The 24,401-nt window shown below is 38.4% G+C and overlaps 2 protein-coding genes across 4 annotated transcripts; both read left to right on the top strand.

Annotated features, from left to right (window-relative positions):
• Positions 1-4: 4 nt before the first annotated feature.
• LOC113667715 (protein CLEC16A) lies at positions 5-16,408 on the top strand. 2 transcript variants are annotated; one of them, XM_027183570.2, is made up of 26 exons: positions 5-226; positions 486-614; positions 1,661-1,791; positions 2,394-2,461; positions 3,107-3,187; positions 3,530-3,635; positions 4,186-4,309; positions 5,014-5,200; positions 5,652-5,699; positions 5,800-5,916; positions 6,511-6,700; positions 7,546-7,635; positions 8,893-9,054; positions 9,462-9,505; positions 9,676-9,713; positions 10,390-10,490; positions 10,764-10,810; positions 11,342-11,411; positions 11,718-11,839; positions 12,424-12,468; positions 12,910-12,960; positions 13,364-13,492; positions 13,978-14,098; positions 14,207-14,249; positions 14,476-14,584; positions 14,935-16,408. In XM_027183570.2, the coding sequence occupies exons 1-26, from the start codon at positions 150-152 to the stop codon at positions 15,907-15,909; spliced, it is 3,405 nt and encodes a 1,134-aa protein (XP_027039371.2). In that variant the 5' UTR covers positions 5-149; the 3' UTR covers positions 15,910-16,408. The 2 variants fall into 2 exon arrangements, with proteins under 2 accessions (XP_027039371.2, XP_089041159.1); XM_089185033.1 differs by lacking the exon at positions 7,546-7,635.
• Positions 16,409-17,291: 883 nt separating this feature from the next.
• Positions 17,292-24,218, top strand: LOC113667758 (astacin-like metalloprotease toxin 1). Of its 2 annotated transcripts, XM_089185035.1 has the most exons (10): positions 17,292-17,464; positions 17,688-17,839; positions 18,786-18,845; positions 18,920-19,132; positions 19,614-19,731; positions 20,763-20,947; positions 21,347-21,565; positions 22,126-22,299; positions 22,415-22,588; positions 23,777-24,218. In XM_089185035.1, exons 2-10 carry the CDS (start codon positions 17,758-17,760, stop codon positions 23,785-23,787), a joined length of 1,236 nt encoding a protein of 411 aa, XP_089041161.1. In that variant the 5' UTR covers positions 17,292-17,464; positions 17,688-17,757; the 3' UTR covers positions 23,788-24,218. The 2 variants fall into 2 exon arrangements, with proteins under 2 accessions (XP_089041161.1, XP_089041162.1); XM_089185036.1 differs by lacking the exon at positions 22,415-22,588 and having other exon boundaries at positions 17,342-17,464; positions 23,777-23,917.
• The last annotated feature ends 183 nt before the right edge of the window (positions 24,219-24,401 follow it).

Here is a 24,401-nt window from a genome sequence, read left to right as displayed (position 1 = left end):
CTCAGCTGGCCAATCGCGGTTTCATCACGTGACGTGGACGGTCGAAAATCAAACATGTCTTCCTTCCTTTCTGAATAACACCTTGCAAGTGGTAGTGTGTCTTGTCTTTTTGTTGACGTTTTACTTCCAACAGCAAGCTGGATGGTGATATGTTTCAGCGTCAGAAGAACTGGATTTCTGATGTGCTGTGGAAACCCAAAAAGGCTCATTCTCTTGAGCAGTTAAGGTACTGTGTTATGGTAGATCTGGGCAACATGTTGGGAAACGTTATCATGTACGCCTACTGTCTTGAAGTGTTTGCAAACAATTCAAGTGGACACAGGACCAGTTCGGTGTTTGTATTATTGATCAGTAGTAATGATACTTTATTTCTTCCGTCAAGACAGTGAATAATAACGCAATTTTTAATTTAATGTACATTGAATTGTAAATAATTGCTGATACTCAGTCAGCTACTTATACAAACATTCTGGGTTGTTATATAGATATCTCCATTACGTTCTTACCAAGAATTCTACCGTGAATGAGACGAATAGAGGATTACTTGTGGAGACTTTGCGCTCAATCGCGGAGATCTTAATATGGGGAGACCAAAATGACAGCAGAGTGTTTGAGTAGGTTCTTCTCAGCTTCATACATTTAATTTAATAATAATATTAGCAGTTGAATGCTTTCGAGTGATTTTGATAAACACATTTGATAGGAAAGGAATACATATGTTGCAAAGCTGAGTACACAATATCTTGGATGGTTTGGAGGGCAATTTAAACAACATGGTGACTATTCTAAAATAAACATACACTCATTATATGTGTCTAACACAACACCATGTAGTACCTTTTGTGGTATTTAATGTGGTTTGAATATTTAAAGAAAATGTGACAGTTGCTCTCTCTTGAGGTAGAATCTTTATGTTAATATTGAAGCAGAAGGAGAAATTCTAAAAAAAAAAAGGAAATTTGATCTTTGGACTCAAATTAATCACAAGATAAGCATTTTTGATGATAAACTACTGCAAGTGTGCATTGTAACTGTGTTGCAAATTTTGTCACTTGATATACTGGCTTTGAATTATTAACAAAGATGATAAGTGTTTGAATATTGATGAAAAGCTTCAGTAAAATTTTGTTAGGATACAAGTGTAAAAGCTGCAGTGCAATGTAATTTTGCCACTTACAAGGTTATCATGATTTTGTCAATAAAATTACTGCAACCATTCTGTATTGTAAATATTGATAATGCATGTACAATGTTTGTCTGAACGAAAATAAGAGGAAAGTTTTGCTCATGTATTGGGATATTCCTCAACACCTAAAAAAAAAAAAAAAATTTCTCTATAAAGTGTGGAAACAAATAACTTCAAAATTTAATTTGAACTGTGGACAAAAATCAAGCAATGAAATGATTCTTGCGGGTGGACAACAATTTAAGTCATTACAGGAAAAAAAGCCTGAAAAGATTTAGGCTTTGACAGGATTCCAACCTTCAAAATCCTAGTTTGGTGCTACTATCACCTGAGCTGCTAAGCTGCATGCCAGGGTGGTGAAAAATTTTAGAGAATTAAATACTTTGATTGCATGCCTTTGTTATTGATCATGCTTATAAACTGATAAGCTAGTGATAGTACATAACTATGACGTTTGTTTGTGACTGATTTTAGCTTCTTCCTGGAGAAGAGCATGTTGCTATATTTTCTAAAGATGATGAGTCAGAAATCCAATCAGATTTGTGTCCAGCTCCTGCAGACTCTCAGTATCTTGTTTGAAAACATCAGAAATGAGACATCTTTATGTGAGTAGACATAATTTTATTGCTTTTCTTTTTCTATTGATGAGATACCTGTATATGCATTTTTGACCAAGACCAAGTGCAAGTTCAAGAAGGCTGGATATTGGCCAAGTCCTTTTTTTACATTTTTACAGACTGAGACAAAGTTAAGGTCCATTAGAATGCAAAAAAAAGAATGAGGCTAATATCCAGCCATCCTGACTGAACAAGCTTGGTCAATAAAGGATTTATTATATAGGAAGCAGATTTTGCTTCAATGAGAATCAAGAATGACTTATTTATTTTCAAGCACTAGGAAAGAAAGCTAACTGTGATAGTGCCTCTTGTTTTTCATATGACAAGTTGAAAAATAAACTGATTTGATTTTTTTCCATTTTAAGAAATTCCCTCAAAAGCAATAATACAGTTCTCACTTTTGAATTTGGATAAGTTTTAAAAGATGCACAAGCCTTGTGTTGTGCTCTTTGAATCAGAGAAATATTGACTGACCTTTGCAGTTCAATGTGTTATTCCATTTCCAATAATGTATGTAATGTTGGCAGGTGAAATAAATTACATGTACCTGTTGGTGTATATATCAGAGGCACTTCTCTCTTTTTTAACAGATTATTTGTTATCAAATAACCATGTCAACTCCATCATAATTCACAAGTTTGATTTTTCTGATGAAGAGGTAAGATCCTCAGAAGCAAATATTCAGTGCTTGAGATGGTTCTATTAATTTCTTTGGCTTAACTGTTTTGCATGTACACTGTATATGTAGTTTCCATTCTAGCAGTCATTTGGGCTGGTCTAAAAAATAATACTCTCCAAATAAAAAGTCCAAAGAGACTTAATTACAATGCACTTGTTAATTTAATAGAAATAAAATGTCTTATTTCAAGGCTTTTATTTAGAGCTGGCCATCAGCTAAGAATATGACTGCCTTGATCTGTGAGCTGCTCACTTTTGATCATGGGCCTTCCCACATTCTGTGTTCTCCCCTATTTCAAGCACGACAGGTTAAAGATATTTCAAGCTGACAGAGCAATCCTTTTTTACCTTTTGAATTTTGAAGAATTCCAACCAATTTTTAGACTGTAATCAGTTACTACAAGTGGTAAATTTTACCAGCTACCATGTGAAAATAAGAACTCTGTAAATTACTAAGAACATTGCACTGATCACAACTTTTCAACTTAACTAGCAACAGACTAGTATTTCCTTCTAGACTGGGTAAAATTTTCATATGCAGCTCTGTTCTTAGTTTCTTTGTATGGGAAGATGGAAGTCCCAGCTATAAGCAAAATAATCCCATCTTCTCATCCTTTTTTGTCAGGTATTAGCATATTATATTTCATTTCTGAAGACATTATCACTCAAGCTTAACAGGCATACAGTTCACTTCTTTTTTAACGAGGTAAGTGATCATTTGAATCTTTTTAATTCCCAAGCCTGTAACAAGTGTAATAAATTAATTTTTCATAGCAAGGTATTATATTTTCTTTGAAAGATAGGCCAACAATGCAAATTGACTGCTTCAGTGCTCCAAATGTATTACCATTATTTCTAGAAAAAAAGAAATGAATGGAAAAAAGTTCAAATTAATTTTTTTTTTTTTACAATGTTCAACAATTTTGAGCTTGAAATATTATTCACAGTCACAGATGACCCTACCTGCAAAGTTATCAGCATGGACCATTTTAATTCACTGTAAATGTGTCTTCATAAATGTAAAATATGCTTTTGTCTTGTTGTTTAGCACAAGAATGATTTTCCTTTATACACTGAAGCTATCAAGTTCTTCAACCATTCTGAAAGCATGGTTAGGATAGCTGTTAGGACTCTTACACTCAATGTTTACAGAGGTGAACAATTCTATTGCTTTTTTTGATGAATGAGGAAGTTAATGATTTTAAGAGAGTGATTAATTAAATATTTATATTTCCAATTGTGTGCATGTGCAAAAAGCAAATTGAAAATAAGGGTGTAAGATTAAATAAAGTGGAGGAAGCAGTACTCATGGATGGGTTCTTGGTCTGCTAACTGAATTGAGTGTCAGGGAACCCAGAGGAAAGCCTCTGGTGCTTGAATGAGAACAGGCTATGACTCAATGTCTTTGTAACCCTAGTGCAGGAGACTGAATTCAGGCTGAAGTGTTGAGAGGCAACTGCTCATGCCACTGAACTCTCCTTTCCTTGTGCTTCATGCAAATGTAATGATTCAGTTTTAGCTTTAGTCTAATTTTTATCTCCTTTCCATAAAACTTAAGTGATGAATGAAGTAGAGAGTTAATACAGATATCACAACTGGCATTTGAGAGAAGTTGGTAGCCTCATGTATTTGTGTCTGAGGTAGCAGCATTTGAAGTAAAATTTTTAAAATTGGTTTATTTTGATCTGCTGCATCTTATTGCAGTTGGAGATAAGAATATGCTTGGCTTCATCCGAGACAAAACAGCTGATCCATATTTTTGGAACCTGGTGTGGTTTATTGGTAATCATGCTATTGAACTTGACAACTGTGTTCGCAAAGAGTCTCAGTAAGTTATCTTTTTTAAAGCTGTTGAACTAATTACGTGTAATCTGTATTACTAAAATATCTCCACGAAGTGTAGCCTTGGTAGATGTTGAACGTGTTACCAGTAAGTTGCACTACTATACAGGATGTTCAATACACATTTTTTTTGTCAAGATCGGAGATGACTGATAACATAGTACATGGTTACATTGTAGTAAATGAATGTTGTTTTAGTCCTGACATTCTCAGAAAAGTAGGTAAAGTTGAGGCACTAGGTGGTCATGGGCATGTTGTAAATGATCTCAGGGCAAACAATCACACTGGTTTGAAATACACTATTATATTCTCCTACTCACTTGTCACTCCAATCTCACAATTAATCAACCCAAATCAACTATCATATTTCTGTACTTCCATCACAAACCTATCAACAAATTCAATGGAACACTTCGGTCACAACAGGCTATTAAACAAAATCATTGGAGGCTGTAGGGGCACACGACATGCATCACAAAAGGTTCTCATCTCAAAATTCAATTGAATCACACATTATTATGTCAAATACAAAATACTAATATGTTGAAATCCAGTCTAATGAAATTATATTGAGTGTACACTAAACAACTTTACTTACCATCAATTTTAGTCATACTGTAAACAGATGTAAGTAGCCTTTGAGTAACAAAAATTGTAGTGTAAATAATATTTGATTTCTACAATTTTTAGCCACTTAAAATGCGACAGACTGAAGGACTTGGTTGCAGAGCATCTGGATCATCTTCATTACCTTCATGACATACTGTCACTCAACATACAAGATGTGAATATTGTGCTAACTGGGCATTTTATTAACCGTTTGTTGATTCCACTGTACATTTATTCTCTGGTGCGTAAAAGACCTGATTTGGAGCAGGTATGTTCAGAATAAGTAGCACTAAAGAAGTACTGAATAATTATTTAATATTTCCAGAATGATTAATTATTTAATATTTTCTAAATTGAATGCGGATTATATCCCCTTTGAGAACAATTTCGATGTTTTAACTTGTTCATTTCAGATGTTAGGTCAATGTAGCTTTAACCCTTTACACCCAAATATCAGTTTGCAAGTTCTCCATACTGTTTTTTATGCATTTCTTACAGTACTTACAGGGAGAATTTGTTTAACAATCAAGAGTTTCTTGAGTTTGCAATCAATTCCTTCATTGATGTGATCTCGGTGTTTCATTCAGGGGGGATATTATTGGGAGAAGTTAGATGCTTCTCACTTTTAGTGATAAAAAGGCAAAAAAATTTGATGATCTTCCACTGGTGAAGTTAGTTCATTGGAGGCTGGAAAATTAATTTCATATTCTTGTTTATAGGATACACCTCGCCTTGGTGTTATGGTAGCCTTTTTCCTTCTTTCTCAAGTAAGTAGCAAACATGTTCATCGTAATATTGTACACTAGTACTTATTTTATAATCAAAACTGATAACTTTTTATGCACTGATTTCTTGTTCCTTTACTAGATACTTCTCATAATGTCTCACCCTCCACTAGTCTCTAGTCTGGTAGATGTGCTTGTTAATGGTGATGAAGTTGCCTCAGGGTGCACCCCTGAAGATTCTCCTCTACCTCTTAAAAAGGTGATGTCTGATATGTGATAGTCATTTGTGACACACACAAAAACTCTCAATGTATGTTACCTATATTCATGTTTGGTGCTATCTCATGGAAAACCTGGTTTCATAATTTGTTGTTTCTTCGTGGTTTGTTCATGCACGATGGAGAACACAAGAAAACCCCTAGGTGGCAGTTTCTCTTCAAAAGCCATACAGAAACAAACCCTTCACTCCTGAAATCTCAGTAGTAAAAATTCCTCTGTTCAGGGAATTTGGTATTGGATCAACTAATAATTCTTTAGACTAACTAATAGTTTTCTTTCCTCTCATCACATGTCTACTTCATATTGTATTGATATTTTAAGGAGAAATTCTGTCAATTTTCTTGTTTCAAATTTAGTTTTTTTTAAATGTAATTTCTTAAAAGTGACGCTTTATATATCAGCTAAGAAAATTACAGGAGGGGACAATGTCTTGCATCTCAAGTTTAGTTGGTCTGGGAAAAGAATCAGCTTGATTCTGCAAAAAATCAAACATAAGCTCAAAAGGCAGTATTCACCATTTTTGCTTGAAGGTGTTCAATTACTGATTGCAAAACAAATTAATCTCCTTTTATAGGCTTGTTCTCTGAGTAATTCAGCGGCAAGTGTAAGAACCTTCCAGAGGCCTGAAGAAACACTGGAAGAGTCTCTAGTAGCTCTTGGAGTGAACACAGAAGGTTATTCTTTTCTTGGGAAGACATCATCTTTGGGTCCTTTGTCCAGAGGAAAATCCTTGCATGTGGCAAACTCAAAGTTTTATGTAAAGGGTATGTATTTGACTTAAACCAAAGTGTCATTTTTTACAATTTACAGCCATGCCATAATCTCATCACTCCTAGAGATTGCCCTACTTTCTTTAGCACAAAAACCTCTCAGAGCACTGCCACCATACTTCTTACAACTGGGAAGTGATCAGCTTTCTCTTACAGTTTGCTAGTAATACTCCTGGGTAGAGAGAAGAACCTAATAATCTTAAAGCTTTGTTTTAAGTATTTTAGGTTAATGATAAAAGTGTCAAAACTTAATTGCATGTGAAAAGTGTGCTTTGCCAGCGCTTAAGACCCAGAATAATAATAATGCATTAATTATAACAGTACCAGCATTTGTCAAATGAAGATTTGATTTGTGATACAAGATAATGTTATGTAAACAATTAACTGCATAATTGCTCACATTATCATCAATCTAACATATGTTAATCACTGATAATAATGGGTCTATTTCTTTAACACTAATCAGTTTAGCATGCTTAATATTTCTATTTATCCCAATTGTCTAGAAAATCTCTCTTTTTAAATAGTAAAACCCCCATTTCTTGTAAGTGCTATCTAACAATTGCTCGACAACATCTAGGGGGCTTTTTTGTCTCTGGTGTAAGAAGACAACAATGGATTTCTGAAATTGCAGTTTAAGAAAATTTCCTTTCCTCTCTAAAAGGCTCTCTCCCCTCTCCTTATGAAGATACTAAACTGTACAAATTGGCAAGGCAGTTGTGTAGTGAATGCTTAGATTAAGAGATGAGTAACAGTACCTGGTACTGCAAGAAGCAGCCCTGTGTTATCAACTTCACTATCAATGAATACATTAATCTGGAATTTTCCTCTTATGTCAGACAACAATCGAAAACAAGGTGATGAAATAGCACTCATTTCTAGCAGGGAGAGAATAAATGCTGAAAAGATAAATGCTTCTAGAAAAGATGGTAGGTATTAGGACAAACAGGGTTACAATAAATAAGCTTAATGCTCCTGTCTGTTTAACGTAAGTTACCTCAAAAATGCCACACTTAACCCTCTGTGAATGAAGTTAAGCTTGCATGCCAGGACACATCAGGTGACTTATGCTGTAACTCGTTTCTTCAACAAACTGCTTTGCATGTTTAGCTTCCAGTGCACATCCAGACTTATTTTATGGGTGTGATCATTGGGCCAATTCTAACCTGTATGAATTTGTCAAACATTTTGCACTGAAAAAGTGCTGTTGCAGAGCAAAGGTTTCCAAAACATTTTTATGATATCTGAATGTCATGTGGCCTGGCCTTTATAGATCTTGAAATAACCAGGGATATTGTTCTTAATAGTTAATTTAAAACTTTTAAAAAGTGAAATTTAAATTTTCTCTACATAAAGCTACATTGTGGCTCTTTCTGATAAGTACCATATTTCATTGAATTAAGGCTCAGAGTATCTACTTGTATAGGCATGGTGGTTTATTATTTTGCAAGGAGGATAATGATGGGGGAATATTATGTTTGAGACACATAATGTGCACCTAGACATTAGTAGTAATATATCACTTAGGATTTACTTTTCTCAGCAGTTACCTCCCCTCCCCCTTCCCATCCACTCCCTCCCCCACCCCCCACCCCCTCCCCCCTTCCCCCACCCCTCCCCCCTTCCCCCACTCCCCCCCCCTTCCCCCACTCCCCCCCCCTTCCCCCACTCCCCCCCCCCCCCTTCCCCACTCCCCCACTCATTTGTTTTCATTCTGAAGATCTGGTGTCACTGTTGATTAGCAAAATTAGTTCTTTTATTTAGAAGTTCTTAATAGCAGTTCTCCTTACTGTCAGCCACCCATTTGCTATAATCTCACCTGTAAGAATGTAGTGTTGATAAAAATGATTTCCCTTTATTGATAATATTTACTCTGTTCAACACCTTTCTGCTGGAAAATGTATCTAAATTTCAAGGAGAAATTTATTTATTCTGTGATTTACTTATTCTGTTCAACAACTTTCTGTTGGAAAATGTATCTAAACGTTAAGGAGAAGCTTGTTATTTGGAGTAAGGGGAAAGAAGAATATACAAAATAAGAGGATAAATGAAGAAAGAGCAAGGGTGGTTTGTCATGTAAAAGAGTGACACGCATTTCAAACGATCCACTTAAAATTGAGGCCAAGTTTTTCAACAGGCATATGTATCTCCCAGACGAATTGTAGTCAGTTTTGTTTCTATTTCAGCTGATTTAAGTCCAGTCCAAGTTCCTCTACTTCAGACTCCACTCGGACAGGGGACTGATAGCGAGTCTGACACAGATTCGTCATCTGGTTTCTCCACTCCTGTTGCTACTTCAGGAGAGAGCACCAAAGAAGAAAGTACCACAGAGAAACGTCCTGAACACGGTAATTTTCCAGCATAAGAGTGATTTCTTTTTTCAGAACAAAGTTAAATGGTACAATAGACCGTTGAGCTCAAAATTTATGCATAGAAGGGAGCTCAAAGGCAGAAAAAAGAGAGTGACCAAGTCAACGGTCCATTTTACAGTTGCATGCTTGGTTGCCGAGCCTGTTAACAGGAGTGAGGCTAAGGGTGACCTTGTTTTGATACAAACCTTGCTGCCTTTCAAATGTTATTGTGCTAAATAGATACTGGTCTCTATCACAACAAGGTTACCTCCAGCCTCACTCCAAATCAAAGGCTTGGCAACTAAGTACACAACTGTAAAATAGCCCATTGAAAATTGCTTTATTTGGCGAGGAAGAACTGATTTACAGTTCACATTGATAATTCCTGTTTTCCCCATTTTTAGTTTTGAATACAGTGGCTGCAACAGATCATTCACACGGAGTACAGGTACGGTGTGAGAACGACATTATAATGTCAGTGGTCTTATTAGCCAGAGAAGCCGCACAAAGTTTAACTTCTGAAAAAGGACTCTAACGATGTAGCTTTTGGCATCTCATTTTCAGTGTGATTGAATGAAACCTCACATTTTCTATGCTATTGTCTTTGTCCCGTTTCAGAGTGTCATTCAAAGACCCAAGGAATTCCAGCCTGACAGGTACAAAACCTCTTGTGTTCAACTCCCCTGTGTTTTAGTAGAAGTAATAGCATGATTTCGAGAGCGATTTGGTGTTAATAAGCACGTGTAAATTTTGCAAAGACAACAAAATTGTACGAGCCCGTAGGGAGAGTGCAATTTGTAGTCTTTGAAAAATGTGCAAGCGGTCATTTACACCAAACTGCACGAAAAATCATATATTATTACTTATGTATAATCCACATGAAAAAAGCATCACAGAAAGTCGTGCCAAACGAAATTTTGACAGCTTGGGCGCGCTAGTTGTAATTTGCACTCGTGTTACATGAAAAATGCACTCTTTTTCAGCCAATGAGAAACGCGGAATTTTTTCATGTATATTATTTCAATGAATATTGTCGAGTTGTGAAATGCATTACACACGAGACCAGCCGGAAGACCCCTATAAGTCCTTTTTTACATGACCTACCTACTCAATAAGGTAAGTACCCATGACCAACTGTCTCGATCAATCTCGCCTCAACTGAATTCAACCACGCAAAATTTCCAACATTACTAGACTGGTTCTAGGCATTAGGAAATGTGTCAGAATTTTGTTCTGAACACCTGTTGTGGTGATATTAGCTATCGGGGTTGCAGCGTTTACGCTGCGCCTAAAAGGGTTGTTGGATAATTAGTTATTATTTCCGATGTTTAGGATGTTTCTTGAAGCAATCGAAGAAAGTTTAGACTGCAGTGATAACGACGAGGAGGCTCTGTTTGCAATTTGTTTGCTGTATGCAGCTATTGGTAATAAGGGTGAGTTATCTTTTTTCCTTTACCTTTCAAGAATCTGTTTTCTGCGCATGGCATGTCAAGGAAACAACAACAAAAACATTCCCCCGCCCCCTCCCTCCGTTAACACACCTGTATCCCGATTAGCGATAGAAGGACAAGGAGTCTTCGCAGAGAGAGAACAGATATAAGGGAACAAATCATTCTGAGTTTTACTAATACTTATAGTTGTTTTATTTAGCTAAATTCTTACAATTGTGTAGCAGACTTGTTCTAACGTCGTCTTCGTTTCTTCAGGTGTGGATAACAACTTACTTGAATCAGCAGGACTCTCCACAGCTGAGGTTTGTGGTGTTATAATCAGGTGTATCGTTTTGTGGATTCGTTGGCATAATAATAGTCCCTTTTGACAACCTGAGTGGAAGTCAACCTCAGAAGTGAAAATGATAGAGTGCTTCTCGATTTAGGGTCGTAAGACCAAAAGCAGAGTAGTCACGGTGGCCAATCAGATGAAGGGAATATACAGTGAGGAGCCAATGAGAACGCATGATAAAAACCAGCAAACTGCCAGAAGCGCGGGAAAATCAAGATTGACTTAGGTCTTGCGTCTGATTGGTCGAGAGCGTGGTGAGCGTGATTTTTCTTGACCAATCACAGAGCGAAGTAAAGTGAAGCCGAAGCCAAAGCAATTTCGAATTGCTTTTGTCACTCAGTTTTGGTCAATTTGTTGTACTGATTCAACCTGAGACTGCGCTTGAGTAGTTTTTTTTTTTCAATCCCACAATCATGTTCCCACATTCTTTATGGGAATGATTCGCCACCACAGCGTATAGTAGCGTATAGTAAGTGGATTTTTCTGTTTTTGTTTTTCTTAGAGCAAAGTTCCTTATAACGAGCAACTTGTAGAAAGCCTCATTAGAATGTTGGAACTCGGCTATCGAAATGGTGAGTCAGAGCTTTCAATTTTTTGCACGAGCGTGTTAAACAAACTTTTAGAAGTTCCAATCTATTTCCGTATTTGGTGCTCTGTTTCTGTTGAGTTCTTCACTCTTCCGTCTTAAACCGTGATTATGATGTTTTTGTTGGTTCTTTTGCCTGGTTTTCAATGTTGAAGGTATTAGAATTGTTGTTGTTTTAATCTATCGTCTCAGTAATACAAAGGTAAACTTGAAAATTACTTTTCGATGAAAGAATCAAGGGCATAAAATCTCACTGATTATCGGTTTGTACTTGAATGTATTTATTTTGTAGGGAGTCAAGTGCGCGTAGTAACATTAGAGATCGCCATTATACTGCTGAAGGAGTTGATTATGTATACAGTGGATGAATCAAAGTGGAGCTACCTTAGCGATAGACACTTGGCTCTGATCGAGGTACGAAACTCTGACGACACATGTCAGACGAATGAGAATGATTTCTTTAAACGGGTTTACACCGTAGTTAGATTTTTGTCTTCTCTTGAAGCCACATAGGAGTTTCTTGAAAAGTTCTTGAAAAGTGCTCCAACCAGTTGAACCACCCACCCTATGCCAGACGTTGGAGGCTTTTTCCCCACACTAAGTATTCGTTACATGCTGTCCGCGCTGACCGCCAGTTGCATGTTCCCCGCATCAAACATCAGTTGAAATCCGCGCCGAACTCTGATGTTTTCCTGCCTCAACCCCCAGTTGCATATTTTCTTTTCAAAGTAGTAATTTCACATATGTTTCGTGCGCTGAGCACTATTTGAATACTTACCACCTGGTTTTTTCTTGATTAAGTCTGTCCGAATTCAAATACTGAATTTGTCATCGGGTTAATTCCGATTGCTTTGAATATTTAGACTGGCTAAAGTCTTTCAATTCTCTTAGACCCAGATTTGTGGGTTTACACGGAAAAAATGCCACCTTAGTGAAACAAATATCTCAGAATAATACCTAGACAGGGAAGAATCAATCTTCCTTTATTTACTTTTCAGAATGTTCGCGAGGCCAGTACGTTACAGTTGCGGCACTATTATAAGGTACATCACATCACATGGCAGTTATGGTCTTCGATGTTTGCGAAAGCCTTTTGAAATAAGACTTAACCTTTCTTTGCTGTTCAACTGTTATTTTGTGCACTTTCTCGGTAATAGAGCAGTTTTCAATCGTGTCTGTAGTTATCAGGGATGCGTTGGTTTAGCTTTACTACGCTCTGTGATTGGTCCAGAAAACTTGCGCCACTCTCTCAAACAATTAGATGCAAAACTAAAACCAGTCACGACTTGGTCACTCGCGTTTTCTCGCGTTTTTCCCGCGCTTTAGGCTGTTTGCTAATTTTTACTTTGAGTTCTTATTGGCTCTTCAAGGTATTTTCCATTCTTCTGATTACCTCATTGAGATAACTTTGGTTTTGGATTTACGATATTCCATCGCCGAGAAACATTATTTCCCACGCTTAACACTTCTGATTTATCTTATAGGAAGATGAAATTTTCTTGGACATGTTTGAGGACGAGTACCGGCAAACAAAGGTGTGGCTTCAAAGTTGATAGTTAACTTGTAATTTTGTTATCTGAAAATTACAGTATAATTTTGGCCAGAGGACTTGGTAATGACAAGAATTGCAAAGGTGGGAATAATTCGATCCAATCCCGGGTAATTCAGTGGAAGTTTTCGTCCTCTGGGGCTACATTCTCGTTTTGGTTTCGTTGCCTCTTTTTAGAGGAGTGCTTTACCAAGTGGAGAGATTTGAAACTCACGTTCACAAATCCCTCGGCTTGTTACGCAGATTCTTCATCCCTGAAAATGTTGGGATAATGAGTAAGCTTGGGACCGTCTATAAAGCTGTAGTCTCTAGTTGTTTATAGCAAGTCTACTCGACATGACATACAATCGTTGGAGCCATGAATAAGTTCAATTACTTTCCTCAACTAGGTAAAGCCTCCCAACGTGCAACACTTGATGATGGATGCTACGCTACTCCTTCCCATTACGGGGACACCGCTGACCGGAATTGAGTTTTACAAGCGCCTGCCGTGTGGAGAAGTGGAACACACTCGGAGGGTGAGTTCTTTTTATCTTGAACTGTTTTCGGTGACGTTAGTGCCTCCTGCCTCATGTGAACTGTTGACCCTCAGTTTGCCCCCTAAGAGTGACTAGCATCTATATTCTCCTTACAATATCCCCCCAGAAACAGACATAAAGTCACGAGAGTAAAGGAAATGATCACTAACTAAAGATGTTCCAGATTGTTACACAAATTCTCCTTATCAGCCTTATAAGAAATGTAAAGAGAAAAATATTGAGAATATGCATACTGATGTTAGGGCGTAAAGGGTGAAAACTGTGGGGAGTGAGGAGGGGTTTGTCATCGAATTCATGGGGAAAACTTTTCGTGACAATGGAAAGGAGTTGTTTGTGTCATTGAAATTCAATAGAAGTTGTTATTGTGTTTTGTTCTTACACGAAGCATTAATTTACTCAAAGAAGTCATATCCTCATAAGCCTGATATTTTTCAAGTTTGAAAGCAGCTTCAATATTTTTGCAGGCAATTCGAGTGTTTCTGCTCATGAGAGACCTTTGCTTAGCATTGCTGGGGAAGAAGGAAGAGCAACTACCTCTATCAAAAGTTGAAAACTCTGTCCATTTGGAAGACGTCCTGGATTTAAGTGAGTCACACTGAAATAAGTTTATATGATTGTCACTTTGTTATGCGCCGATCGAAACTGTAAAAAAGTTGTGGGAAGCATCTAAATGTTCTTCTTTTCGATCTTTAGATAACAGTGACCTGATCGCTTGTACAGTGAAGACAGAAGACAAGTAAGTTACATGCTTAAGCTTTAGAACTAGGAGAATGCCCTAAATCGAGATTTCGCGCAAGACATGGTGGCCTAATGATTTGTGCGCGCGTGTACTTGAATCTGGATCAAAGGATCGTGGCCACTTCTTTGTATTCTATTGTTGGAAAAACACGTGACTCTCACGTTACTTCTTTACCCCAAAAGCCCGATCATAGTAATGTGATTTTTGTTTCAATGTTTTGCAGGCAGCAGCAGCGCCGTTTCCTTGTGATAGACGAGGCTCAGTTTATACTGGTTGAACCAGACACCACCAAGTTAGGGTGGGGTGTGGTCAAGTTTGTCGCCAGACTTCAGGTAGGGGAGTTGGTTTGTTTTGTATCCTTTCTCTATCTTTTATCAATGACTGTCTTAGTGCGCATGTCCAATTTAGGGACTGCTGGGTGGTTTTGAGATTCATTGATTTGTATTGAGAAATATATCCCTCTTGCACCTTTCCTTTACGATATTCTGGATACTCTGTGGACAGATTTGGGAGCGAATGAAAGTGTAAATAAAATCCAGCAGTTCAAAACCCCAGTAGACCTTAGAGGTTGTGTTGCTTTGCGACTGTCCCCTGCACGGCAAGGCACCCATAAAGCAGAACAACGAGCTTTCTTTCTTTTATGCTTCCGTCATAGTAACACGGTTTTTATTTTGGGTTTTAGGATGTAGAGACAGCTCCCGATAAGGAAGACAGTCGCTCTTTATTCATCACCATACACCAGCCCAGCTCTGCCCGCAGCCTTACCAAGGTCCGCTCTCGTCCCATCTTGTCTGCCAAATTCATCTTTGATGATTATATCCGTTGCATGTCGGCTAAGCAGCGCCTCCAGAGGCGGCGAACGATGCTTAGACAACATAAACTGCACTGCATAGCTCAGCTGTTAGAACTGCCAGCTATGGCCTCTCCCCCGTCACACTATTATTCCATTACACCTCCGGCTTATGTTAATTTAGGCCCAGGACAACTCGAATCCCCGACAGATTCTCAAACAAACGAGTCCGCGAATGAGGGTGTTGACGGACCCGAGCAACCTCAAACGCATGTGCAGTCGATAGCTGATATGTCACAGGATGGCGCTCATGCTTCTTTTCCTGCAGCCATGCCTACGCCCGAACAGTGTTTGTCACCAGTCCACGGCACAGGACGACGAACAACTTCTCAGGCTGAGGCGTTAGCGAGCGTACTCGAACAGTCACCTCCGCCCAACAAAACGACTGTAGCTCGGACCATTTCGGTGGAAGAGGCAGCAGAAGCCATAGAAATGGAACTTACCAACTCGGTGCTTCAATCTGTTCAAGAAAATTGCTCTACCGGCAATTCCTCGCCTGTAGGAAACCTGTCACGCTCACAGTCTGCAGAAAATCTACGGCTTTTAACTGCCTGGAGAAATCCAGTATCACTATCGGCCCCTGCCACCCCCCGTGGGGATAGGCGCTCTCAACCAATCACGCTGGAGGAAGAGGATACCTTAGCAAAGGTAAATACTCAGAATTCAATGTCTGAGCCCGCAATATTTTTCAGTGGTCAGTATGACTCACCGGCGGCAACCGTCCATAAACCGGTCGAAAGAAAACTGAAAAGGACTGGGAACAGAAGAAGTGCACAAAAGGGAAAAGGAAGACAACGAAAAAGATGAATACTTTTTGACTTGTTTGAAAAATGATTCATAATGAATTATCTGTAGTAATGATTAAATGAAAGTAACTGCTTACGAACAGTAAAAGGACCTGAAATTAGGTAATGACACTGATATTTAAGACTTAATGCAAAGGATGAAAATACTCCTTATTGGAAAACTGAGACGAGATGAAATTGGCCCATATTTAAAAGAATTAGAATAGATTTTATTAAATGTGAAATTATTCTTTTATCAGGAAGATAGCATTACTTGCTTTGATTTTACAAAAACTCTAAGCGAGTAGATAATAATTGTTTAAAGAAGTAACGTTATATTGGAGGGCTTTGTCACTACAGATCAGTCAACCTGTCCTAAAACTCGACTCTCCTAAATGACCGATTCAAATTACACAATGACAGTGAGGAGAGGCTAATGAAGGACTAAATTAAGTGTGTATTACAAATAACAGATTTTAGTGAAATGGTTTTGATATTCTAATTAAAAATTGTACAGAATCGTTTCGCGAAAGGATGATTACTTTTGAAGCGGGTTCTTGCCTCCACCCACCCCCCTCCCCCTTCACATTCTTATTTAGTTACGTTAACTCGTCATCAGCCACCTTTTCCTCTATTTTTTCTTGACAAAACAGAAGCAAGTTGTATGCAGAAATGTTTGATAATTTATCTTCTAGGCCTTTCCACAAATATTACTTGAAATCGTGTCAATTATCCGTAAGGAAATCTTCAAAAAAACAAAACCGAAAATCAAAATACTTATTTCCTAAAAGTCTTCGACAAATTCCCTTTTATTAGTATTTTATTTCCCGATTTGGAGAATTACTGGCTCTAAGCGATAAGGAATGTACTATTCTCGTGGAAATGGATTTTTTTTGTTTTGTTTCGTTAAACAAGCCAGGAAAATCTAAAGCTCAGGTAAGAAACAATATATTTTTACATAGATATCCTTAAAGTTTCTAGACATTGTAATATTTCTCATCAGATCCAGGAAATTTCTAAAAATTACAAGACGCATTATCTACTGAAAAAAAATATCCTGGAAAAAATATCCTGGAAGCTAACTTTCCTCACCTGTGGAAATTTACGTTCCTGTCAGAAAGGTTGCATTTTAGAGGATTAACAAGGTTAAAAGGCAGCATATTTTAGTTATGGTGGTAACTGGTAAGTTAGGCTTTACTAAAAAATTTTTTTTATAAATAACCTCTATATATTTTCTAAATATGATCATCCCTTGAATTGGTAATAAGTAATAATGTGAAGCTTTTAAAATAGCAAGCAGTAGCCGTAGGTGTCAAAGAGACAATTACAATGGCGCTTCCTCTACTAAACCACCTTCCTTGCCTTAACGGTTGAGCGATTACGAACTTAAAGGTCACAGTCCATGTTTAATTCAAAATACCTGGCTAAAAAACAGCAGGAAAGTAATGAAATTTGACAGAGAAAATTCAATTAAGAATTAAAGCTTCCATATCAATTGCTTAAGTTGACGAGGAGAGAATGTTCAGTCGAGAGTTGAAGTGTTAGTTTGGACAGACTGTCCCTCTTGAATATTTAGCGTAAGTAGATCATATTTATTTTTTTTCATTTTATTTTCGTACCTGTTTTTATTTTTTGTCTCTTTAGTCGAGATGCAAATTTTTTTTGAAATGGAGTGTAACAGTAACTTGAAACTAAAACAAAACGACCAAGTTTTTAGATAGTTAGCATGTCGGAATTGTACTTTAAAACCTTGTGAGGCAGTGACTTTTCGTTTCACCCCATACGTTTCATACCTTATAGGTTACAACAGCCACTGATTTAGTTCACGAATTCTCCGTGGAAACAGCCCAACGATTACCTTCCATGTGAGATGTTTTTATTTTTCTTCTGCCTCGCTTTCTGCTTGGAGGTAACCAGTCCGAAACCATGGAAGATAGCTGTTAACGAAAACGGTAAATAGCCCAAATTGTTTAGGTAAACATGATTACTCTTCGTATTGATAGAGCGTAATAAATTCTTTGTTCATCGTATTTTCTTGGTCGGCATGTGGTACCAGTTCTTTTAAACCGTACAAGGAAATAAAGGAATGAAAAATTTCTTCTCGAAAAGTTTTAAATATTATAATTTTTTATTAAATGTGGCACATGAGTTGGGTTGAGGTTCTTTCAGTATATTGACCGTTACTTGATTAATTCTTTGCTTCACGCTTCAAAATAAAGGCCGGGTGATTTTCATGAACGAGAGAACTTCAGCTCTAAGTTTCTAGTCTATTTTAATAGATTTGCATAATGCGACACATCTATTGATCTTAAAATTATGTAAGTGTTATAGGTAGGTTTGTAGAAAGTTTATAGGGAAACTGCCTTTTGCTTTTTCATTAAAGGATTCTCCCGAACAGGTTACCTTGTTAGGCTCAGGGGCGCATGCGCCAACTTTCAGCTATTTGTGTGAATCATCTGAAACGACGAATGTGACTGTTTGTAACTTTCCCCATTTGACAGCCTATCAGGTAAGCTGATTGGCTCTTGTTCGCATGCGCACTGCCCTATTCTCCTAGACTACCGAGTCCAGTTGTATGAAGGGCGGATAAAACTATCCAACGGATAAATCGCTATAAGTAATAGCAAAAGTATAGCGTTCCCCACCGGATAGAGATTTATCCAGTGGATAGCGTTATCCGATCTTCGAACAACTGGGGCCTATTGAAAAGTGCGCAACCTCAGCTCACATGTGTGCGACTTTTGCGTGTTGACACGTGCGCAACCTTTATTGACGCGTGTGCAGCCTTCGTTCACACGTGCGAAAAATTCCCAAGGGCGCGCACGACCTTCCTTCACGCATGGGCTTATAGGCTTAGGATTACACTCCTAAATTTTCCATCTTTAATCCTCATTTTAGATAACCCTGATGGCCTCAAAAAAGACACGATTTTAGATCAGATCGAAGAAGCAAACGAAGGTAAGACTGTGTTTCTCTGATCTAGCTTTGGTGTAAACAAAATGTTTAATACCATTTGTTCCACATCCACTCAGAGGACCACGTTGATAAGAAAGTAAAAAACATTTTCGAGGCTGACATAGAGCTGACTAAAAGTGACAGAGCGGGCGTGGACACCAAGAATCAGAACTCTAAAGATAATGCAGATGTTGATGTAGACAGTGTGCTTACCAAGCGCAAGGCCATCAGTTCCCGGCGACATCTATGGGTGACTAAGGAGGTACCTCTTGAGCTAGCGGTATCGGCAAGTAAGTTATCACAAATGACTTAAGAACCGGGCCAAATGAGGTAAAAGGGGAGAAATCGTTGGCGGCGATAAAAGTTATAACAACAAACTTATAACGTTTTTACTCCCCCTACAGATCAAAACTTATTCCCTCTGACGAAGGGCTTAAGTTCAAAAGTCAGCATTAGAATCTCTTTACAGTGAACAATTCACAGAATTCACAGCATGAACTGAGTTGATAGAACCAGTTTTAATAAATACCGACATGACACCATAATATCTTTAGAAAATTATCCCCTTTTATCAGTAAAAAGACATTGTTATGTTTGCGCATGAGAACAATTTTTAACAAAGAGATGTAGGGCATTAGGGAGGAGAATCTAGTTTCAGACTTTGGGAGGGAAAGGATTAGAAGGAGAGATGAGGAATGCTGGCCTGAAAGCGATTGTGAAATTCGTTTGAAAAAACACAAACCACATCCTTTTTTTTCTTAACCCAAACAGAAGATGGTTATAACAATATTAGGGCGGCCTTAGGCGAAATTCAGTCAAAATCGTGCATTCGATTCAGGATGAGGGACAAAGATGACGATAACTGGATACGTTTTGTTAATAAAAGCGGGTAAGTAGACCATTAGAGAATATTAGGAAAGAGACTCAGTCATTCTCAATTCACCTTGTCCATAGCATGATATTTTTTGTGCCATAAATATTTGAGGAGTCCTACATGTCACGACTACAACGCCGGCGTAAACGGGCTTTCATTTCACCTAAAAATTTGGCCAGTTGCGTGATGCATTTACCGTTTCTGGCAGTTTAAGATCATCCCCCCCCCCCCCCCCCTAAAGAAGAACATGCCTGTGAATGCAGTTTTGAATTCAAGTTGAAACTTGTCTAAACTACCGTTCTAGTTACCGTCCCAGCTATGGTTTCATAGAACTCGTAATTTTTTTTTTTTTTAATACCTAGTCTTGCCTTTGGGCTTCATTGTTGGGCCTAACACTGAAAATTACGCAAGACTTTTGACGAAAATATAAAAAAGATCGTAACTGTGTTTTCATTTTTTCTGAATTCCGAAGAAGCAAACTTTCAGAAACGTTCTACCAAAGACGACTCGTTTGCCGTATACATTAACAAAACTTGTCATAGATAATTGCTGAAGCAGAAACTCAAGATTAGAATGTCCAATGGTGGAGTTTTTTACGAAAGCAAAGTGGAACAAAATATCTTTCAGTCGACACCAGACTATTTTGAACACTTTAATCCACGAATCTCAGCTTAGATGCTACACATCACATACAGAAACTAGCTCTCTCATTCAACTACTGAAACACACACTTCAAAACTTCGTGGTCTCTGGTACACATCATGTCAGAAACACCGTTCAGTTCTTCTCTTAGAAAAGTTTTCGTTCTTCAAAGAGTAGCACGGGAGTCCTTTCTACTAACTCCTTCCTCAAGAAGCCAAACACTGTTACGTCACTTTAGGGCATGCGCATTTGCTTTACAAAAACGTGTCGCGTTTCCCCCGTGTACTGTCTACAGAAACTCGTTAAAAGAGCATCTGTGGAGGAAAACTCGCTTGTTTGAATGCTTTTTACGTTGTTATGAGCCAAAAAATTCGGTTGCATGACGCTTCCATCCTGCCTGTCAGTTGCTTTTCACCAGTTGGCCGTCAATATGCCTCACCCGGAGCGCAGGAACTGTCCATCGGTATAGGATGTAACCATAAGGGGATTATTATGCACGAGTTGCTGCACGCGCTTGGCTTCTGGCACGAACAGTCCAGGTCAGACAGAGATGACTTTCTTGAAGTGCTCTGGGAGAACATCCAGAAGGGTATGTATCTATGATTGGTTTGATCCTTTCACTTCCAGGAGTGACTTGTTAGTATTTCTACTTTATAATACCAGTGCGATGCGAGGGAGAAAGATCACGAGAAAAGTAACATTATGGACAAGAAGTTACCTGTACTCTCTGGAGTGGCACCAAATGCTCAGATTTAAAATCTGTATGAAATGTGTTGCAGACAATACGAAAATTGCTATTGATAGGATAATACTAATAGTAGTAGCAATAATAATAATAATAATATTAATAACAATACCAAATAGTTATACAAGGCAGTTGTATTAGAGACTCCCAGGTGCCAATAGGATACAGGACAATAGTGTTTACGCTCATGCAAAGGGACGAGAGAAAGAGGAAATTCACTTTGTATCGTTTATTTTTTTCCAGGGCAAGAACATAATTTTAACCGCTACAAACCAAAGGATATGGATTTCTATGGTGGCTCTTACGACTTTTCGAGTATTATGCATTATGGGAACTTCGCGTTTTCCAAAAACAAGAGACCAACCATGTTGTCTGTAAAGGATCCGACACTACAGTTCGGTCAAATCGCTGAACTGAGTCCAACAGATGTAATACAACTTAACAATGTCTACGACTGTAAATGTGAGTGACTTCAAGAAAAATAAGAAATCACAAGTATATTTGCAAACCAAAAATACAAGACACAAAGTTCAATTACCTTTACATCACATCGATTTTGAAATATCACAATTTAATCACACAAATACAAATAATCACTACAGATGTTATAAAATTTGCATAGATTACCCTTTTAGTGTTGCTTCCTCATTGGTTGGGAAATGGATGCGATTTGCAGAAAAAAAAATTGTGCAATTCGTGATTAAATCACATCGCTGAGAACTAATCAGATTGCAAGGATCACCAGTAATTTCAAAATGGGTGTAATAAACCCGGATTACAAATGACAATATGGACGAAGTCAAAGCTTGATTTATATGAAATATTTCAAAATGTTCGGTGCGTGACATAGATACTTAAAATGACGTATTGGATGGCACAATTACTTTATTGGTACACGTCTTACCCTAAGACTGGCTTGGAGCATCAGGTTTTAAGAATGAAGGTTGAAAGCTACAGAGACTTCACCAACTGTTTTTGAACCTTTTTAAAAAATAATATTGCGCTGTTTTTATTTCTGAAAGCCGACAAAAGTCGTGGTTGGAGTAACTGGGGTAATTGGGGACCCTGTGACAAGAAGTGCACAAGGGAGAGAGAAAGATTCTGCTCAGCAAAGAAACTGGAAAAGTGTCCGGGAGCAACAAAGAGATACAGAATTCAATTGCAAAAGGGAAAGTGCCCTTTCAGGGAATGCTATGGTGAGTTTTGAAGCCTCCACTGAGGTGAAATCTGACAATAATTTTCGAGAGCTTCTTAGAGTCCGATTGATTTCAATGATCATTTTTTTGGTTGGAATGTCTTCCTCTTATGTAGCTCCAATCCAAGGCCACTGGGGCAGGTGGGGTTCTTGGAGTCAATGCTCTCGGACATGTGGCCAGGGTTACAGTAGAAGGTCCCGGCAGTGCGATGACCCGAAACCTATGTATGGTGGAAAGTATTGCAAAGGAAGTCTCGTCGAAATTCGCCCCTGTCAGTTAAAGAAGACATGTAAGTGAAAGCCCCATAAGACGTAGGGTACTTTCCAGCTGAGTGTTGAGTCCGGTGTTGCATCTACGTTTTGTTTTTCTTTGCCAAGGCTCTGTGGGTTTATTCTAAGTTCTCATGGGTACTTTAAATGTTTTTCTACGATTACTCTTATGACTTTCGTGGTAACTTTAGCTTTGGTTTTGAGATATCATATCTCTTAATCGTTTAATTCCCAAGATCTCATTAGTATTTCTCCTTACTGTTTCCCATACAGTTCTTGTGACGTTAGTTGGGAGAATTTGGTATTGGATCAACTTGTAATCCCCTAATTGATATTTCTCTTCATTCTCATCACTTGCTTGCCTGAAATTGTATGGATAATGTAGGGAGAAATTCTGTCTTGGTCACTCATGGTCGTTAAAGGGCTAATTACCCTAATATCAAATATCCTCCCACTAAATGCAGCTTTTTTTCAAAGAGGAACTCCTTCCAAGTCGATAGGATAATAGCGGTAACCTATCTAAGCCAATTAAGCAGCTCAAGCGTTTAGATAGTATTTTACAGAAACACGTTAACGTGGAAGTGTTACTTGCTCTGTTCCATGTTAAAACTGACAGCTTTTATTCCTTACGAAATCATTACAATTTATACAGAGTGCGGTGCTCGCACTTATGGTAATTGCAAAGTTGTGCGTGCTGCGCGAGTGCGAAGGGGTGGGGGGAGGGGGGAGATAAGGGGTGGGGGGAAGGGGGAGATAAGGGGTGGGGTGAGGGGGGAGATAAGGGTTGGAGGGAGGGGGAGATAAGGGGTGGGGGGAGGGGGAGATAAGGGGTGGGGGGAGGGGGGAGATAAGGGGTGGGGTGAGGGGGGAGATAAGGGTTGGAGGGAGGGGGAGATAAGGGGTGGGGGGAGGGGGAGATAAGGGGTGGGGGGAGGGGGGGAGATAAGGGGTGGGGGAGGGGGGAGATAAGGGGTGGGGCGAGGGGGAGATAAGGGGTGGGGGGAGGGGGGAGATAAGGGGTGGGGGGAGGGGGAGATAAGGGGTGGGGGGTGGGGAAAGGAGGACATGGGACAACTCACAGCTATTAGGAAGCCAGATTTCTTGTGGTCTGTTACATAAATGAAATGAAATTTGGAAAAAAACTAATTTGTGCTGAAGGTATCGTAGATAAGGCTAATCTGTTATTGACGTTCACAACTTATTTTTAGGTGGGTGGTAATGGAAAAGAACCCGGTAGTTTCCAAGCAGAGAAATGACCAATGGCTGATGTTTAATCAATTGAGTGCCAGTTAAGGAAAAACCAACCATGACAGTCATCGTGGTACTGTGGATTAAATAAGACAGACACACAAAGTTTTATCTAACCTATCCACCAGTCTTGGAAGAAGTAGACTCCTTTTAGTTACTATACCAACGACAGCTTGTTACCTAGGGTGCAATCAGCCACCACAAAAGAGCCCTTTTCAGAAATGGCCCGAGAAGATTACAAATGTAGCACAACAGACTCGAATGATTTAAGTAAGCATTTTCTCAGGATGGACAAACCGCGATGAGGTTGCTATAAGATAAAGAGCTTAACACAACGTGTTTACTTTTTTTTTCTAACTGGTGAAAAGTTCATCATTTTAAATAAACATAAATTTTTAGGTATATTTCCTTCTCGTTGATTCGTTATTTTTCGGATTTCATGATTTTGGATACTAACCTTATTGATAACCCCTTTTGAATGATAGAGTGCAATTTTATCCCTTTCGTTTAAGGGAGAGAGGGTTTTTCCGTTTTGGGGCGTCCTTCCAATTGCTACTGGACAAAGCATACGCAAGGGTCGAGAAA

This window comes from Pocillopora damicornis, chromosome 10 (genome assembly GCF_964200805.1).
Source record: "Pocillopora damicornis chromosome 10, jaPocDami1.2, whole genome shotgun sequence".
Classification (NCBI taxonomy): Eukaryota; Metazoa; Cnidaria; class Anthozoa; order Scleractinia; family Pocilloporidae; genus Pocillopora; species Pocillopora damicornis.
This window is presented reverse-complemented; position numbering and strand designations above follow the sequence as displayed.

What these genes read in the sequence shown, in the direction of transcription:
- LOC113667715 (XM_027183570.2), top strand. Translation starts at nt 150, where the DNA reads ATGTTTCAGCGTCAGAAGAACTGGATTTCTGATGTGCTGTGGAAACCC. An exon ending in GGAACTCGGCTATCGAAATG is followed by an intron (nt 11,412 to 11,717) that starts GTGAGTCAGAGC and finishes TTTATTTTGTAG; the next exon opens with GGAGTCAAGTGCGCGTAGTA. An exon ending in GGAAGACGTCCTGGATTTAA is followed by an intron (nt 14,099 to 14,206) that starts GTGAGTCACACT and finishes TTCGATCTTTAG; the next exon opens with ATAACAGTGACCTGATCGCT.
- LOC113667758 (XM_089185035.1), top strand. Translation starts at nt 17,758, where the DNA reads ATGTTTTTATTTTTCTTCTGCCTCGCTTTCTGCTTGGAGGTAACCAGT. An exon ending in CGTTTTGTTAATAAAAGCGG is followed by an intron (nt 19,732 to 20,762) that starts GTAAGTAGACCA and finishes CCTGCCTGTCAG; the next exon opens with TTGCTTTTCACCAGTTGGCC. An exon ending in CCCTTTCAGGGAATGCTATG is followed by an intron (nt 22,300 to 22,414) that starts GTGAGTTTTGAA and finishes CCTCTTATGTAG; the next exon opens with CTCCAATCCAAGGCCACTGG.